This window comes from Thermothelomyces thermophilus, chromosome 1 (assembly GCF_000226095.1).
Source record: "Thermothelomyces thermophilus ATCC 42464 chromosome 1, complete sequence".
NCBI lineage: Eukaryota > Fungi > Ascomycota > Sordariomycetes > Sordariales > Chaetomiaceae > Thermothelomyces > Thermothelomyces thermophilus.
In genome coordinates, this window is record NC_016472.1 from 10,516,488 (window position 1) to 10,533,081 (window position 16,594).

A 16,594-nucleotide genomic window follows, 5' to 3' on the forward strand; every position below is an offset into this window, starting at 1 on the left:
ACTACTTTGATAACGTCCTTAGTAGTTTCATCGATAGCCGTAATTTCCTTTCTAGGGACTGTCTTCTACTCTTTCTTTAGGCTTTGATATTCTTACTTATAGTGCCCTTTCTTTCTATAGTTATAGTAGGTAATATTAGACTTGTCTTTAGTTATCTTCTTCTAGTTTTATTTCTATACTATATCTATATCTATAGCTCCAGGGTACGTCCTATACGAGGTACTAATATACGTTTGCTTTTTCTTATCGTTAGCCTTAACTATAGTTCTGTTTATTTAACCTTGTTTCTATTACTCTCGTATATAGAGTTAATTATTAATTCTAATAGCCTATATAATATATTTGTCTAGAGTCTTAGGCCGATTATACTTATATAGCTTATCTTTAACCTTTTCCTTTAAGCCATTATAAAATAGTTATATTAATACTTCATCGTTAAGCTAAGACTTAAGTATATCCTATCTAAACTATATAATGTAGGAGGCTATTAACTTAGTCTGTCAGAGATTAGCAAGTCTTTCTTACGTATAAATCTTCTTATCTTTATCGCTAAAAACCTTCTAGAGCTCTTCTTCGAAACGGTCATAGGATCAAAAGACTGCTTATATAAACGTATCTCGGTTATCTTCGTCTTCCTTAATAAGATAGTTATTCTATATAGGCTTAAACCATCTAAGTACCTTGCCCTCTAGTCTCATAGCTACGTAGAGAACTTTAGCTTTGTTATCTAGAAACTTGTCGTCATTAAGCCAGAAGTAGGATCGGAGGTTTGTCAGAAATCCTACAAGATCTTCCTTGGTTCCTCTATATTTGCTAGGTAGTTCGATCTTGATATAGCTTGCCTTAGCGCCCTTAAGTACCTTAATTTTGGTATAGGCCTCGTTAACCAGTTTCTATAAGTGCTTTTTGCCGTTCTCGAGTTCCTTAATTCGAGCTTAAGCAGCCTTATCTCTCTAGTCTAACTCCTTGATTTGCTAATAGAGTTGACCAAGCTAAGCAAGCAGCTATTCGGCTATAACGTTAGTAGCTATGTCAATATTAAGGTCGAAGTCACTTCCGTTCTAAACTATAATAGAACAAAGGGAGTGATAGTAACATATAACAAACCTAACTCAGACTTCTTCTAAAAGGGTTTAGACGAAGGTAGATTGAGCGGGACAAGTAGGCAGGTCGTCTAAGGGATTCGGTGAAGCTAAAGGGTTTATAACAACACTAGAGTTATCTCTCACAGTAGTTAACGATACTTGGTATAAGTACTGTGATTATAGGCAGGTTGCTATTACTAGTGAACTCTTAGAGTCTACCTAACGAGTAACTATCTATATATATATATAATCCTAGTGATCATTCCTGATTACGGTGATCGTGAGTGATCGCATGGTGGTGATTACCCTGATCACTGGTGAGCATAGTGATCACTATGCTTCCTATGTTGTAATTGGTCCTTTCGTTCCTTCGACTTGATTGGCCTGTTTGTGCCGGTGGCTTAGGCGGCATCTATATATATATTTCCGTGACACTTAGTCTTCATGGCTGTAATAGTCTTAGCCTGGTCCTATAGAGCCTGCTGAAGTGCCTCCTATATATAAGGGTTTAGGGTGCCCCTATAGGCCCTCTCTACCTCCTTAGCCTTCTTCTAGGCCTCTCGAACCTTCTTTGTCTACTACTAAGCTTATTTACTACCTATATTAGCCTTCTTTACTAGGGCTAAGACTATAGCTATTTCCTTAAGGGCCTCTATAAGCCTGTCAAAGGCCTATAAAAGCTCCTCTAGGCCCTAGAAGATAGGCCTAGCCAGGGCCGATGCCTACCTACCAAGCCGGAGTAGGAGGTAGGCTACCTCGGCCCGCGTAACCTCCTTATCTAGGCTCTTCTAGTCCTACCCTTTACTAGCTAGTATAGGCCTATTAGTCCCCTAGAGGGAGACGTTTAAAGCCTATAGGTAGTAGTTAGATTTCCCTTACTTTGTAATATCCCTATAGGTTGCTTCTAGCCTAGCTAAGGCCTAGAATAGGTCTATTATAGAAGGCCGGCTATATTAGTCCCCTTAGGGGGCCTTAGTAACCTAGCTATATAGTATATATAGGTTAAGGTCCTACTAGTCTATAAGGCTAAGGAGGTCCCTAGCCCCTAGGCTAAGCCTATCGAATAGGTCCTAGACTAGGTAGTAAAGGTTAAAGTCACCTATAAGAACTAGGGGGTAGGTTAGTTAAGGTAGGGCTAGTAGGTCTTATAAGAGGGCCTGTTTGCCCTTGTTATTATAGATTAACTAGAGTTTAAACCCCCTCTCTCCTAGGGCTAGAAAGGTTACCTTATACTAGTTCTCCTCTATTAAATAGTCCTACTAGCTAACTAGGAACCGTTTGGCTACTAGAATAGCCGCTTTACCTTTAGGCTTATAGACTAGGTAGTATTTCGAGGCCTAGGGGTAGTATATTAACCCTATAAACTAGTTAATCTATAGTTCCTAGATAGCTAGTAGGTTATATTTAGCCTCCTCTAGCAAGACCTTAAAGGCCTGTTTATTGCCTTAGATATTTTATTAAAGAATCTTAATTTATATTCAGGGTAGTTAGAGTAGAAGATAAAGGTATAGTAGTAGTAAGCTCTATAGCTATTACCCCCCTAGCCGGTTATAAGAGGGAGGGAGCTCTAGGCTATGGAAAGGAGATATAGGTCTATTAGATATCGAATAAAGTACTTCTAGCCGCCTATTAGGCTAAGGTAGGCCTCTTATAGGGGCGTTTAACCCTAGTTTAGTAGTAGTCATTATCTTCTAACTAGTTATTAAACTTAAAGGCTACCTTCTAGTATAGTTACTCTAATAGTTAGAAGGTCTAAGGTCTATACTAGTAGGCCTCTCTAGCCTTCTCCTAAGCTTCGACTTTCTTTAGGCAGCCCCTATACTAGGTAGTATAAAGGCCCTTATAGGTCATATATCTATAAGGGAGTTAGTTAAAGTAGGTAGGGTACTAGGCCTCCCTAGTCTTCCCTCCCTCCTTATAGGCCTTTATATTATAATAGCTATAATAGGCTAGCTACTAGTAATACTATTAGGTATAGCTAAAGCTCTAATACCTATAGTACTACCTTAGCTCTAGAGCATCCTAATAAGGCTTATAGTCTAGTATCTAGGCATTCTAGACTATACCCTCGTTATAAGCCTTCTAGGCCTCTTCGAGGTCCTATAGGCCTAGGAGTACTATAGCCTACTTCCTTTATAGGCTCTTTAGTAGCTAGAACTTGACCATCTCGATCGACTAAAGGCCTATAGCCCCTTTAAAATTTTGCTTACTAACCCCCTATAGTTCCTCTCTCCGGATTCCTTTAACTAGGACTATATAGGCCTTACCAACCTTCCTAGCCTCCTTTCTAAAGGCTATAGCTACCTATTACTTATTAGCTAAATACTAATCCTTAGTAGCCTTATTTTTAAAGACTATTATTATATCCCTGCTTAGAAGCTTCCTAGCTATAACGGCTCCTTAGTAACTAGAAGCCCTATAAATTACTTGGACTATTTTAGCTAGGGTTTAGGCTTTAAGGTCCTTCTATAGGCTTATATTCTATATTATAACCTTCTATAAGGCTTATAATAATATTACCTTAGCTAATAATAGGCCCCCTTAAAGGCCTATTACCCCCTATTATAGCCTTATAGCTACCTATACTTAGGTAGGGCAGGGGGTAGCCTTAAGGACTTCTTTAAGCCCTTTTTTTAATTTCCTTAGCTATAAGTTCCTATAGGTTCGGAACTAAGCCTATAATAGTAGTTATAAGGCCTTATAAGAGCCTATTAGTAAGGTCCTATACCTTACCCTATTTAAGGCTTAGTATAAGGTTAACTAATTATATAATAAGACCCCTTAGCTCCTTAATATCTAGGGTAAGGTAAGCCTATAATAGGCTCCCCTCTAATTAGTTTAAAGCTATAGGCCTCCCTACTTAGTAGCTTAGCGGTAGGCCTTAAGTTAACGTTACATTTAGGGGTACTAGGTAGTCTATACGGTAAAAATTTTGACAGGCGTACGAGGTACGGTCGGATTACGGCCGGGTCCGGCTCCTACGCTTGCGATGCCTGTTGCACACCCGCAACGGCTCGCGCGCGGTTGAAAGCGGTACCGTTGGATAGCGTTTCTCGAGAGCTTTCCAGCGGTGGTAGTTTCGTATATTTTGGTGGGGTGTTCGCAAAGATGCGGTTGGGTCTAGACTAACTACCTTGGCAGGAAAGGATAGGTACCAGCGCTTTTGGGCTTTTTTAAATCGTCACTACCTCCTCCCGCGCTAGGTTCTTACCGAAATACTTGGCTCCTTCGAATTGAGCATTGCCATCTCATCACAAAGTCAATCGTTTTGTCACTGCTCCTTGTCCATCCACTCCTGGATGATAATATCCGCAGCCTATGCCACCAGATTCGTCAGCACACGCACACAATCTTTGGCGATTTCGGGCACCTTGTGCAAGGCAGGACTCGCTCAGACTTACTTTCTCCCCCACCGCATAAGCAGTGGCGCTCAGGTGCGCCCCCGGCAACAGCGGCATCACGCTCATGTCCACGACCCTCAGGCCCTCGGCCCCGTGCACCTTGAGGTCCGGCCCGACGACGCCGCCCCGGTCCTCGGGCAGCATGGCGGCCGTGCAGCACGGGTGCATGAAGGACAGCGTGCTGTGCGAGCGCACGTACTCCCCCAGCGCCTCGTCGCTGTCGGCCACGGCCGAGCCGGGGGCCGTCTCGAGCGCCCCGCGGGCCTGCATGGTGGGCGTGTCGAGCAGGCCGCGCAGGAAGCGCACGTGGGCGAGGTGCAGGTCGATGTCGACCGGGTTGGACCCGGAGCGGTAGTCGAGCACGGGCTGCGCGAGCGGGTCGCTGAGGTTGAGCCGCACGCTGCCGCGGCTGAGCGGGTGCAGCAGGAAGGCCAGGACCGACGACGTCTGCGGCGCCTCGCTCGTCGCCCACGGCGTCTCCAGGCTGGGCGCCTCCGGGTTGTCGAGCAGGTCGGCGAGCACGAGGAGCTGGGCCTCGTAGCCGGCCACCATCCCCGGGATGGTGCGGACGTCGGCCGCGAGATAGGAGGCGGCGGTTCCGTCGGCGACCATGGCGCGGATCTTTGCGGTGATGGCGCCGTAGTCGGCCGTGAGGTGTGGGAGCGATACGAAGATGGCGTTGTTGCCCCCGGCGAGCGTGTAGGGGCCGCGGGCCGGGACCTCGTCGAAGCCGGTGATGGCTTCGGCTTTGAAGGTCGCGTTGTTGACCATCTCGGAGGGGAGCGGGAAGAAGCCGGTGTAGGGCTCGGTGTAGTTCCACGTGACGGGCGGACCGCAGTGGTCCTGGAGGTTGGCGCCGACGCCCGGCAGGTCAAGCGTCACGGGGATCCCGGCGTCGTCCAAGAAGGATGCCGGGCCGATGCCGCTCCGTTGAAGGACGGTCGGGGTGTGCAGAGCGCCCGCCGAGATGATGACTTCGCCCTTCACAGTCACGTTGAACAGGTGGTTGTCGGCCAGGGACCGCGCCTCGACAAGCGGCGGTCCGTGGCTCGGCCCATTGGGGAATACTACCCTGACAACCTGGTGTTGAACGAGGAGGTCGTAATTGGCTCGCGGGAGCACATCGGCGTAGTGGCCGAGCCCGGCGTGCGACCTCCTCGCCGTGACAGGGTGCTGCGAGGCGGGAACCCAGCAGACACCCTCCTTGTCGCCGCCGGCGCATTCGGTCACCGGATTGATTCCCATCTCCTGCCATGCCTGGTTAAGTAACGGCTGGTCGGCCCACTGGAAGACCGGATAGCTGCTGTAGATGGGGGTTGAGCCATTGCCGTAGGCAGACAGGTCCCAGGTGTAGTGATACTTCTGGACGATGTCGGCCGGCGGTTCCGTGAACGTGACGCTCTGATTTGCCTCGAGTGAGACGAAGCTCGGAGCAACGTCAGGAGGTGTTGGGCACGCTCACCTTCTGGAAGAAAGGGAACAGCCCCTCCCAGTCCCACTTGTGGCTGGACTGTTCGAACCCGGACCCGCCGACCGCGGTCCACGCATCGTAGTCGTGGCGGGATGCGCGGTCAAAGAACATGCCGTTCACGGCACTGCTTCCACCCACCACTTGGCCGGCTAGCACAAACGCTGTTGTGTTTGCCATGTCTGGGTTGGGGAGGGAATTGAAAGACCAGGAAGGGGGGGCATCAGGCTGAGGTGTGATCCAGTCCGTCGGCGGATCGAAGGTTCCCGGGGCGTAGTGGACGTCTCCATACTCAATGACAAGGACGTTCTCTGCGTGGGTGAGCTCGAGCCCGAGCATAGAGGGAGGAGAAACATGCTGGACGACTTACTGGCTGGAAAGGCCTCTGTCAGCCGATCGGCTACAGTGAGGCCGCTAGTTCCACCGCCAACGATCACGAAGTCATAATCGTCGCGAAGCTGGGAGACCTGGCGCTTGGCATGGGGACGTGGGATGCTTGCTGCGCTCGCGAGAGCGGCACAGGACACAAGAGTGGCGGCGAGGAAGCCCATCTTGATGAATTCTTCAATCACCTCCGTCGCGTTCAGTCATCGCCGACTTTGTTTGGAAACTCTCTTCCTGACCAGAGTTCCCAAGTCGGTGCCCGCATCTTTAAGCTCCAGCCAAGGTGGACACTATCCAATGTTGAACATCACCAATAACCCCGGATTTTCCCCTCTCTTGGTCTTCTTTGTCAGCAGTGCCGGGAGTGCAGATGCAGTGGGGTAGTGTACAAGTAGCAGCAATGTTCACGGTTGAGCTCCTGCAGGTGAGGATATTCGGTTGCGGCGCTAACCCGGTCGGCACTCGGATGCCAAAGCCGAGGGGCTGGCCAGGGAGGGTGCCGGGCCCCCCTTGACCTCGCTATCGGTGATTCGTCAAGTCTGCTGTGACTCTGTGCCCTGTCAAAGTTGCAATGCGGATTTGCGTTCGCTGGCCCCCTCGGGGGGAATGTGAGAACAAAAACGACTAATCCAATGAGAAGGGATGGATGCTGTCATTGCATTGTAATAAATGCCCGACTCGCGGGTTAACTGCTTCCCCCCCTGGCATACACCTTGGGCGGCCGTCTTAATCCTTCGTTTATCGGGCCCACCGCGTGGTCGGTGCCGCTGATAGTTAGTTCAGCATCCGAGTCTGTGTTTGTGGTCTGGGGCTTGCTATTTTTATTGCTTTCCACCCTAGTCAAGACGAGGGTCGTCCCATCGGTCCAAGAAAGGTCAGGCTCCGCAGGAGGAGCGGCCCCGTTGGCGCTGGATCGCCTGCCAAACCGGAATGCGTTCCACGACAAGGATCCAATCGTTCTCGGCCGGGCAGACTCGGGATCCTCCAGCGACTGGTGTTGGTGTGGGAAGAGGCGATCCGCCAGTGGTCCGAAGACTTTGGCCAAAACCGGTCTTAGCGTTGGCATGCATCCGCACACAATGGCCGCGTTGGTTTCGACTGTCGACCAGTTCGCGATGGCAACCAAATCCCAGGTGTGGTCCGGTGACCAGAGTAGCTTGCTGAGCATGATGGTTCGGATGACGGAGATGAGACAGACGCTGCAAAACCGTACGTACATCAACAAAGAGGCCTCATTGCTGGCGGCATTGAGACGGAAAAGGAAAGAAAAAAAAAGGAGGAGGCGGGAAGGAAAGAAAAAAAAAAAACAAAAGAAACTACTCACAACAAACCAAAGGTAAAGACGATCAAAAGACCAATCTTCCGGCGGAGAGGCACCGTCATTGTCACCACAACGGGGATCGGGATGATGAAGATGAGGAAATCCGTGATGATGTGCAGGTATGTCAGAGCCCACCACACCGAGGTGGGGTGGCAGTAGCCCTCAAGCTTGGCGTTCCATACCTTGGCGATTGGAACGCACATGGTCAGGTACATGCCGATGGCCCAGGCGTTGTAGATGGCCACGATGGCCATGGCCGCCCACGTCGTCTTGCGGATGTAGTCGTGCGTCAGAACACGCAGGTAGAGAAGGAGGATGGAGATCTTGGTGAAGCAGAGGCTGAGATTGTACCATAGCGTCGCGATCCAGGACCACTGCTCCCGGACAGTAATATGTCAGCGTTCGCAACTCTTCTCCTTCTTCTTCTTCTCGTTCTCCACACGGTCGCCTTGCTCCAAATATTCCAAGACCTGGCAGACGCGGGTTCATTCAAGACTGACCCTGAAGTACTCTGAAAACTCCTCTTCCGATACGTCGACCATATGGCGGCCGAGGCCGCTCTGGCTCTCTGGATTTCTCGAAACGTCAGCATCCTCAGACCGATGGAGACATGCTGCCATACTCGGGTTTGAGCTCACCCATAATCATAAAAATGCCAAAGGCCACGCAGAAAAGCTAGACGTTTGAGCGAAAGTCACTCAGCTCCACACGCCTACATCGGACAGCGTCTTATCTTAGCGGTTTGGGAAGCGTACCATGGACACCAACATGCACCAATCCTCGCTCTTGACGGACCGGAGCAGTTTAGCCCGGACGTAGAAGCGCAGGCTAACGACGACTGCCGACAGGCAATTCATCACGACGACGCAGGCAACGATGGTGCCGGTCCTGTCCCCGCTCATTGTGACTGGAGCCCATCATCTGCGTCTCGGGAGGGATTCTGGAGGTGAAGAAAGAAAAATAAAAACCTGCCGGAGATGCGCAACGGAATCTGCTAGTCGTTCACGTCGACATTTTCACCCGGGCAGCAAGGGGGGTTGGTTCGGATGGGGTTCAGTAGTAGTTAAATGGGATACGGAAGAGACCTGTCGTTGCTAGACAGATACTTATCATCTTTGGGAGCTCGAAACCGTTGAGAACCATAGAAAAGACGAAAGGAATTACGTGGTGATGGCAAACACAATCCGGCACGAAGCCATGGATGGTATCAAAGTCCGAGAAAAGTTCCAGCCACCATGATCCGGGGGAGCAAGCCGAACGAGCGCCATCGTGGTGCGCGCAAGAATTGGGCGGATGCAGCTCCGGGGCCCTGCATTGGCCAATCGCCGCCCCCTAACAGCCGAGATCAGCACGCCGGTGAGGGTTCTGTGGCGGTCTAAAGGCTGGCTGGTGCAGGGGCCCTGCCTCCGCGGAGAGTCACGGGGTAAGCGATCTAAAAAAAAAAAAAAAAAAAAAAAAAAAAAAAAAAAGAGTACCCTCAGAACTTTGTGCTTTGAACAGTTGGGTGAAGTTAATATGAGTCTCTCCTGCATACGGATTCGCAGGTCGCTTGATTATGCACGCCCTCTGTAATGCACTACCTCACCGAGGATTTAGTTTAATGCGCTCGCTAACCGAGCGCCAAAGCGGGGATGGCCGTTGGAATCCGTAGATTCACCGAGTTTGTTACCTGAGTTTTGTATATACATGGTAAGCACCTGCCTTGAAGGGTTGAGATTGTGGAGCTTGGACGTGTCAAATTCCGAAGTCATGTCAATTCCAGTGATTTGTTTCGTAGAGCCATCAAAACAAGACTTGCATGGCTGCGGCGATGCATCGGGAGTGGCTTGCGGAGGGGAATGCTCATCCACTGTCTCATACTAATCACTCTTGGAGAGCAGGGGTTTTTGTTACGGGCCATCAAAGGGCTGGGGTCTGCGGACGAATCAACAGAGATCAACTCGTTCACGCCAGTGCCACGTCCACTACTAACAATAAATAAAAGTTACCATTTTAGGAGTGCCAACCGGTGCCTCTGTGGTGAGTTGTGGACTAGCGCTCTATTCTCTTTTCTTTCAAAGGCCTGGAATTGCGACTATAAAGGTACATACCTTAGTGTCGTGGGAATACGAAACTACACAAGGGAACGAGGCAGGGCTGCTATATGGTAATAGTAGTCTTACCAACAGATGAGTAATATAGTATAAAAGCATTGCCATGACGAGTTTATGGCCGACTGGAAAATAAAGTCAGGCCAATTCTGGTACTATAACTACCTTACTTTACTTACCAGGTTTAGTATTTGGCACCTTTGTCAGTGGTAACTACAGGTAGAAGTCAGTCCTAACAGCTTCATCACCTCACGCACTATGTGTATGTGTTGCACATTGTAATCTGTACTCCTCCGTAGTCTCGCCACAAAGGCACTTCTGTGCTGTTGTCGTATTAGTTTGCGGGGCTCAGTTGCGGCATTATTACTGATTGGAGCACATCCCCCCGAGAGTGGCGCCGCATGGTGCGGCCGCGTCGCTGACGCTGGATGAGGAACAGCTCAACTACGGGAACCCTCAGTTTATGTTAGCGAGAATGCCACAGAAAGTGTTTTCCTATTTTCCTGTACGTACCGCGCACGTAGTCCTCTGCTCCGGATGAAGCGCTAGCCCGTGATGAGATGTTTGAGGTTGTAGGTACCCATCTCCAGAAGAAATCTTCAGCTTCCCTATGAGAGGTGATGTAAGGCTGCATTCTGATTTGGTTCTGAATAACAACCCCCTAGATTGTATATAAGTTACGCCACTCGCGCAAGCTAGAGGTAAAGGGGGAGATGGGACAGGGATGTGGCAAGTTGGAAAAGGTTCGTTGCGCGCGCGAGCTCGCCTCATTCTGAAGGCAATGGTCCTAAGATATACTGATGATTGGGCTAATTAGGAACCTGAAGTCACCAATCAACCTGCAAGGAAAGAAGCGCTACGCGGCTAATGAAGTTGAAAGGGCACCTGTGCAATTTACCGGCGTCGTCGGGGCTGTTTGCATGGATGAATTCCAAGGGGGAGCAGCAATGCGCACAACCAACGGCGAGGACCAAAACTCTCCACCCTGATTGTGCTGGAGCTGCATTAAGATGAGCCATGCTTCCTAACCGATCGAGGTTTCTACATGGAGGCTGCACTTCAAATGGTGGAATACACGTAAGCGAGAGACGTCAGGGCAAGTCGAGTTTGCAATGCTTTGTACAGCAGAGCGTTTCGCCTTGGTCGATTCAGACAGTTTTCTTGTGTGCGATATTCCATACCTGTGCGTGATCGTCTGATGAGGGCCAAGGTCGCAACCTGCCCGGGCCGAGGCCAGCTGCCCCCTATCTTGGCAGCTGATGGGCGGGTCGTTTCGAAGATGTGATGTTGCAACCCGCTTGATTGGCTCTCGTTCATCCAGCCCTGGTTCTGGCCTCCGCTTCATCCGAGGGCCCGGACCTGGGATGATCAGGCACCTCGACTTTGCACCCCACAAAACTTAAATTACAAGTTCTCGACCGTCTTCTCAAAACCAGCATGCGGAGACCCTGTTGCTAAGGCTCATTGGACCTTTCCCTTGGCAAGTGACTCATGCATGAAACTTTAGATTTTTTAGGTTAAACAGAAATTCCAATCCAGCGCTTTCATCAACACCCCTGATCATCTGTCGAGGCGGACAAAGAGAGGTGATTGGTTCGTTGTCAAGGTCCTTGAGTGATTTTGCGTGGTCCTGAATGGCCGTTGATGAACAACGGAGCCCGTTTCATCGCAATGGCCTTCTTCACCACTCACCGCGATTGACTGTTCATCAGTCGACAGCAAAGGCCTAGGAGTCCCTCCACCTCGTTGTTACCTTGTTCGGAGAACAAGATGGATCCCCGTCATTTCTGGGTCTTTGATCCCATATAAGAGCAGGCGACCTTTGCATCGAACCAACCATGCCATGCATACCAACACGCACACTCCAATACAGACAGACGCATAGGTCGTCATCTTCTTCTTCTTCCTCTCCTTCTTCTGCCTCTCTTCTTCCTGCATCGTCCCGGTGACGACTGATTAGTATTTGCTTACCCATCGAGACAACATGACGACTCTGTACACAACGACGGCCGCAGCCCTGGCCTTGCTGCTGGGCAGCGCCCAGGGCCACATGATCATGAACACGCCGACCCCGTACAACTATCACGGCGACAATGCTGTCCAGGTCAACCCGCTAGGACCGGGATTCCCGTTCCCCTGCCAGGGCCGCACCGACCACATAATCGAGACGACCACGATCCAGGCCGGCGGCAGCCAGGTGGTCAAGTTCACCGGCTCGGCCGTGCACGGCGGCGGCTCGTGCCAGTTCAGCGTCACCTATGAGAACCCCCCGCCGGCGGACAAGTCCAAGTGGAAGACCATCTACACCATCATCGGCGGGTGCCCCGCCTCGGCCCAGGGCAACCTGCAGAGCACCGGCAAGGACGAGGACGGGCGCGAGGACGGCAACGACTGCGGTAACGACACTGGCACCGAGTGCGTCCGCCAGTTCAACGTGCCCATCCCCAAGGAGCTGCCCAGCGGCAACGCGACCTTCGCCTGGACCTGGTTCAACAAGATCGGCAACCGCGAGATCTACATGAACTGCGCCCCCGTCCAGATCACCGGTGGCGCCGACGACGACAAGTTCCTCCAGGAGCTGCCCGACCTCTTCGTCGCCAACGTCGACGGCGAGTGCACTACCGGCAACGGCGTCTTCAACATCCCCAACCCGGGCAAGTACGGCAAGGTGCTCGAGGACCCCACCCAGGGCAGTGAGGGCAGCTGCACCAAGGCCGACGGTATCCCCAAGTTTGACGACAGCGGCAGTGGCTCCGGCAGCGGGAGCGGTAGCGGTAGCGGTAGCGGCAGCGACGGCGGCTCGTCGAGCGCTTCGCCTACCGAGACTCCAGCCGCCTCCAACACCGGCCTGCCGGGCGGCATTTTTATGACTACCGCTCCGAGCCCCTCTCCCAGTTCCGGTTCCGCCTCCGGCTCTGGCTCTGGCTCTGGTTCTGGCTCCGGCTCCGGCTCCGGCTCCGGTTCGGGTTCGGACTCCGGTTCGGGCTCCGGTTCTGGTTCGGGTTCTGGTTCGGGCTCCGGCTCCGGCTCTGGTGCGTCCGGTGGCCAAGCCTGCTCGGAGAATGGGGCGATCATTTGCTTCAGCCCAACTTCTTTTGGCCTCTGTGCCAATGGCATTGCCATTCCCCAGCCAGTGGCAGCTGGCACGACCTGCAACAACGGCGTCATCGCCCGCCGGAGCGCCAAGTTCATCTACTGGTAACCGAGCTGCTAGCCAGCGTTCGGTCTTTTTGGGCTTAGAAACGGATGGGCGCGGATGGGATTGGATGGGATAGACTGGCAACGGCTTGTCTCATTATGTACACGTGTGTCTCTTTTAGATCGTTATTAGACCGATACCCTAAAATTTATATTCATAACATCATCTTTTTTCTTTATAGCATACTCATCACATTCCTCGTATCGTGTGTGTTGGTGCTGACCTACTTTGCGTGAGATGTGAACAGAACGAGCATGACAACGGAACTACAGAGCGCGGAAAGTTCCGCATAACACTTGCTGCGAACTTCATGCACAGGATGTCAAAGGACATCATCTGAACTCGCCGCATGCATACATTGTCTCAGTAGTTATTTTTTTATAACCAAAAGGCGTGTTGCACCCCACGCTGCTTGTAACCAGTCCATCTCGCCTTCTCATCGTCGACACTTCAACATGAATGACGCTCAGATGGCCCGCTCCAGCAAGCCCCTGACTATTCAATCTATTTCCATGGTAATTAGTCCTCCGTATCACTCTTTCTGTTCCAGTAGATTTAGTTTTGGATTGTGCGCCTGATAGTACGACCAAGTAATTCCTTTGTAAGAACTTGAACGGTGATTATTATATTAATAGAGGCGATGATTGAATAATTAATAGTTATGTATGCTAGTAAAGGCCATAGAAGCAAGGTCCTGCATACACGAGGAGCGTTAATATGCACTAGCACTCCCTTACAGTAAGAAATGCACTCTCGGGGCCTAATTATTAATTATCGTGAATTCAAGGGGAGGGCCATGCTCGGATTCAGTCATCGGCAGGGGCAATGACATATACTGCACCGATCAGGAGCTTCAAGGGCGGAAACAAGAATCATGGACCGCGAAACCGCTACTACATTATGATTAACCAGGGGCTAGAATCGTTGAAACAGAAACTTTACTGAACCAACCCGGTCGTTCACAGGGAAATGTCCTTGACTATGGCACCTCCGTCACCGGACTCGAGCAGGGCTTGTAGGATCTCGAGGTCTTTGAGCGCCTCCCTGGGGCTCTGGAAAGCATCGAGCTTGCCGGCGGCTAGGCCATCCGCAAAGGCGGCGACTTCTTTGGTGACACCGGAGCTGTAGGGAAACTCCTTTCTCTCCTCCACCTTGTCGCCGCTGCCGTCTCCTTTGCCGGCTACCGTCCTGACCTCGGTCGGGCTCCACGAGACGACCCCCTTGGTCGTGACGATCTCGACCTCGGTGCCTGACTTGAACTGCATGCCGAACGAGATGACGATGGTGCCGCTCTGGCCGCCTCCCGTCACGGCGGCCGCGTGGACCGTGTCGACGGGAATCAGGGCCTTGTTGAGGAGCGCGCTGAAGCCGGCCAGCTTCTTGACCTCCTGGCCCGCCGCGGCGAGGAGGAACCGCAGGCCGGCAACAAAGTGGACGCCGCCGTCCAGGAGGAAGCCTCCCTGGTGCTGTGGCACCTTACGCCCTGTAGCGACAAGTCAGTCCTTCCTGTCAGATCATTCCGCATGCTTTCAAGCCCTAGAGGGCGGCGAGAATGGGGAGGGAAAGGGCACGCACACTCGGTGTTAAAGTACTTGTTATCCGGCTTGATGCTGCCGTACATTTGCAGCCGGAAGGCCACCAACTCGCCGCCAATCTCCCTGACCCTCTGAGCCGCGTACCGCAGCGACTCGAGGTAGCGCCAGTTCTCGGCCACGCCCCAGAGCGGCGGCCTGTCCGCGAGACTCTCGTACCAGCCGATCAGGCGGACGGCGTCGGCGACGGTGCTGGCCACGGGCTTCTCCGACAGCACGTGCTTGCCGGCGCGGATGGCCTTCTCGACCACGGCCGGCTGCTGCAGGATGGGCAGGACGACGCTGACGGCGGCCACGTCATCGCGGCGGAGGAGGTCGTCCAGCGACCGGCCCTCGACGGCGGGGCTGTCAAAGTAGACGGCCACCGACGACGGGTCCCGGGACGCCGCCGCCAGCGCCTCGGCCGACTTTTGCGACCGTGAGTAGACCGCCTTGAGCGTCAAGGAGGGCGCCGCTTCGATGGCGGGGAGGTGCTCTGCAACCCAAGAAACGAAAGTTAATAGAGTCTCAAAAGGTAAGGAGGTGAGGGGGAAAGGCTTTAAAAGCGAGACTTGCCCTCCCGCGCGAAGATGCCTGCACCAAGCAGCGCGATCCCGGTCGTCATGTCTAATTACTATCGGGCTAATTAGATGGTGGTTTCAGTTGCTGGTTGCGCTCGCTTCCTTGTCACTTATGGTTTCGGCTGATGATGCGGGACAGCGGCTGCCCTTCGACTTAAGTACTGCGTGCAGGTAACGAAGAGGGTCGGCGGCATGCTAGGGAACGTCATGAACTAGCGCGATGAGTTGCTTGATTATAAAGCAAGCACCAGTCCGACTCGAGTGGAGATCTCTTTTCTCCGGGAGGAGGGGGGATTCGGCCCGTCGTGGGCGGATTAATCCGTACAGGATACCGGGAATACAGCAGCCAGGATGGACCCCGAAGGACAGGAGATGCGAACCGTAAACATGCCCCAGTGGAAAGCGGGGTTGCTTGTCGCTACAACTTGGAAAGCGGGCGACGTGCGAGTTTGTGACATCATTTACGATCATATACCTAAAGTAATTACACATATCAAAGCAAGGTAGTGAGTGAGTTGAAAGTCCCTAGTTTAGTTGTCCAGCATCATAGTGCCAAAGCCTTGCTTCATTTCTGTGGTGTTCAACTCTGAATTGGAAAGTTCCAGAATTCTATTTTCTAAATGAAACATGAGCTCGAACAACCTAAATACCTGACCTAACGTCCTTTGTTTCCTTATTAATTAAATTACTCCGTAGGCGCGGGGGTTAGGCTGAGTTTCTAAATGGACCACAAAGCCCAGTTCCTAAACTAGGTAGAGACACTGAACTAACTAAGGTCTTCGTATTTTGCCTAAAACAACCTGACCTGGACAGCTTCACCCAGGGCAGCATCGCAGCTCCACCCCTGACTCGGGGCCATGTCAAGGCCGTTAGAGCTGTGCATGGTTAATTACATATGTAATAAGCATGTGGAGCGCTCATATCACAAACACATACTACTGTGTACGAAGTATAATTAATAAATCGACTTGCCTGTTGCTTATTATTAGCTAATTACGAACTTGAGTACGGAGTACCTACCTACCTTAGGTACGAAGTAATTAATCTACCCTCATTCTTTCACGGACCATCATTCAGGGGGACAACACAGAACCTAGCCAATTTCCTTCTCAAGACATACTTAGTAAAGAAAATATAATTTACCTTGTGTAATAGTTAGAACTGCAGCAGTCTTCAAGTCAGTGATGGATTTTGGAATTAGTGGACATCCGTTATTAGGTGTTTCAGAGCTCAAGAGGTGATTAACGTAGCTCGGCCACGACGGAGAAGAAAAGGGACCTCGACATTGCTGTAGGTGTCTGCTTTGCTGACCTTCCCAAGGTCAAGAACAACCCCCCGCGACAGCAAATAAATAGGAGAAGGGGCTAGCATGGAAAACGGAAAAGCGAGATGAGTTCAATCTTTTGCGTCGACAACCTCGCCCAACTGGAGTAATAATTAGACCTAGTTAATCAAAGGCCGAGGCACATAATTCATCTATAGCTATTCCAATCA

At 51.4% G+C, this 16,594-nt stretch overlaps 4 protein-coding genes across 4 annotated transcripts; 1 reads left to right on the forward strand and 3 right to left on the reverse strand.

Moving 5' to 3' along the window:
- Positions 1-4,285: 4,285 nt before the first annotated feature.
- Positions 4,286-6,791, reverse strand: MYCTH_2299749 (GMC oxidoreductase-like protein). Its single transcript, XM_003660875.1, has 5 exons — positions 6,728-6,791; positions 6,325-6,673; positions 5,949-6,265; positions 4,487-5,887; positions 4,286-4,401 (listed from the first exon to the last, which is right to left on the reverse strand). The coding sequence occupies exons 2-5, from the start codon at positions 6,503-6,505 to the stop codon at positions 4,357-4,359; spliced, it is 1,944 nt and encodes a 647-aa protein (XP_003660923.1). The 5' UTR covers positions 6,506-6,673; positions 6,728-6,791; the 3' UTR covers positions 4,286-4,356.
- MYCTH_2299753 (uncharacterized protein) lies at positions 6,765-8,878 on the reverse strand. The gene is made up of 5 exons (XM_003660876.1): positions 8,415-8,878; positions 8,298-8,334; positions 8,160-8,227; positions 7,663-8,033; positions 6,765-7,537 (listed from the first exon to the last, which is right to left on the reverse strand). The coding sequence occupies exons 1-5, from the start codon at positions 8,559-8,561 to the stop codon at positions 7,024-7,026; spliced, it is 1,137 nt and encodes a 378-aa protein (XP_003660924.1). The 5' UTR covers positions 8,562-8,878; the 3' UTR covers positions 6,765-7,023.
- Positions 8,879-11,310: 2,432 nt separating this feature from the next.
- Positions 11,311-13,132, forward strand: MYCTH_2299757 (uncharacterized protein). The gene has a single exon (XM_003660877.1). The coding sequence runs from the start codon at positions 11,734-11,736 to the stop codon at positions 12,949-12,951; it is 1,218 nt and encodes a 405-aa protein (XP_003660925.1). The 5' UTR covers positions 11,311-11,733; the 3' UTR covers positions 12,952-13,132.
- A 775-nt stretch (positions 13,133-13,907) lies between these two features.
- On the reverse strand, positions 13,908-15,144 carry MYCTH_97365 (oxidoreductase-like protein; the record flags this gene model as incomplete). The annotated part of the gene is made up of 3 exons (XM_003660878.1): positions 13,908-14,431; positions 14,524-15,015; positions 15,096-15,144. The coding sequence occupies 3 exons, from the start codon at positions 15,142-15,144 to the stop codon at positions 13,908-13,910; spliced, it is 1,065 nt and encodes a 354-aa protein (XP_003660926.1).
- Positions 15,145-16,594: the final 1,450 nt, after the last annotated feature.

Bases quoted from the DNA above. Each gene is read 5' to 3' on its own strand.
- MYCTH_2299749 (XM_003660875.1), bottom strand. From the start codon at position 6,505: ATGGGCTTCCTCGCCGCCACTCTTGTGTCCTGTGCCGCTCTCGCGAGC. The intron at 6,266-6,324 runs GTAAGTCGTCCA...TCACCCACGCAG, and splicing joins GACAGAGGCCTTTCCAGCCA to AGAACGTCCTTGTCATTGAG. The intron at 5,888-5,948 runs GTGAGCGTGCCC...GAGGCAAATCAG, and splicing joins TGTTCCCTTTCTTCCAGAAG to AGCGTCACGTTCACGGAACC.
- MYCTH_2299753 (XM_003660876.1), bottom strand. From the start codon at position 8,561: ATGAGCGGGGACAGGACCGGCACCATCGTTGCCTGCGTCGTCGTGATG. The intron at 8,335-8,414 runs GTACGCTTCCCA...TCAAACGTCTAG, and splicing joins GGTGCATGTTGGTGTCCATG to CTTTTCTGCGTGGCCTTTGG. The intron at 8,228-8,297 runs GTGAGCTCAAAC...CGAGAAATCCAG, and splicing joins TGGCATTTTTATGATTATGG to AGAGCCAGAGCGGCCTCGGC.
- MYCTH_2299757 (XM_003660877.1), top strand. From the start codon at position 11,734: ATGACGACTCTGTACACAACGACGGCCGCAGCCCTGGCCTTGCTGCTG.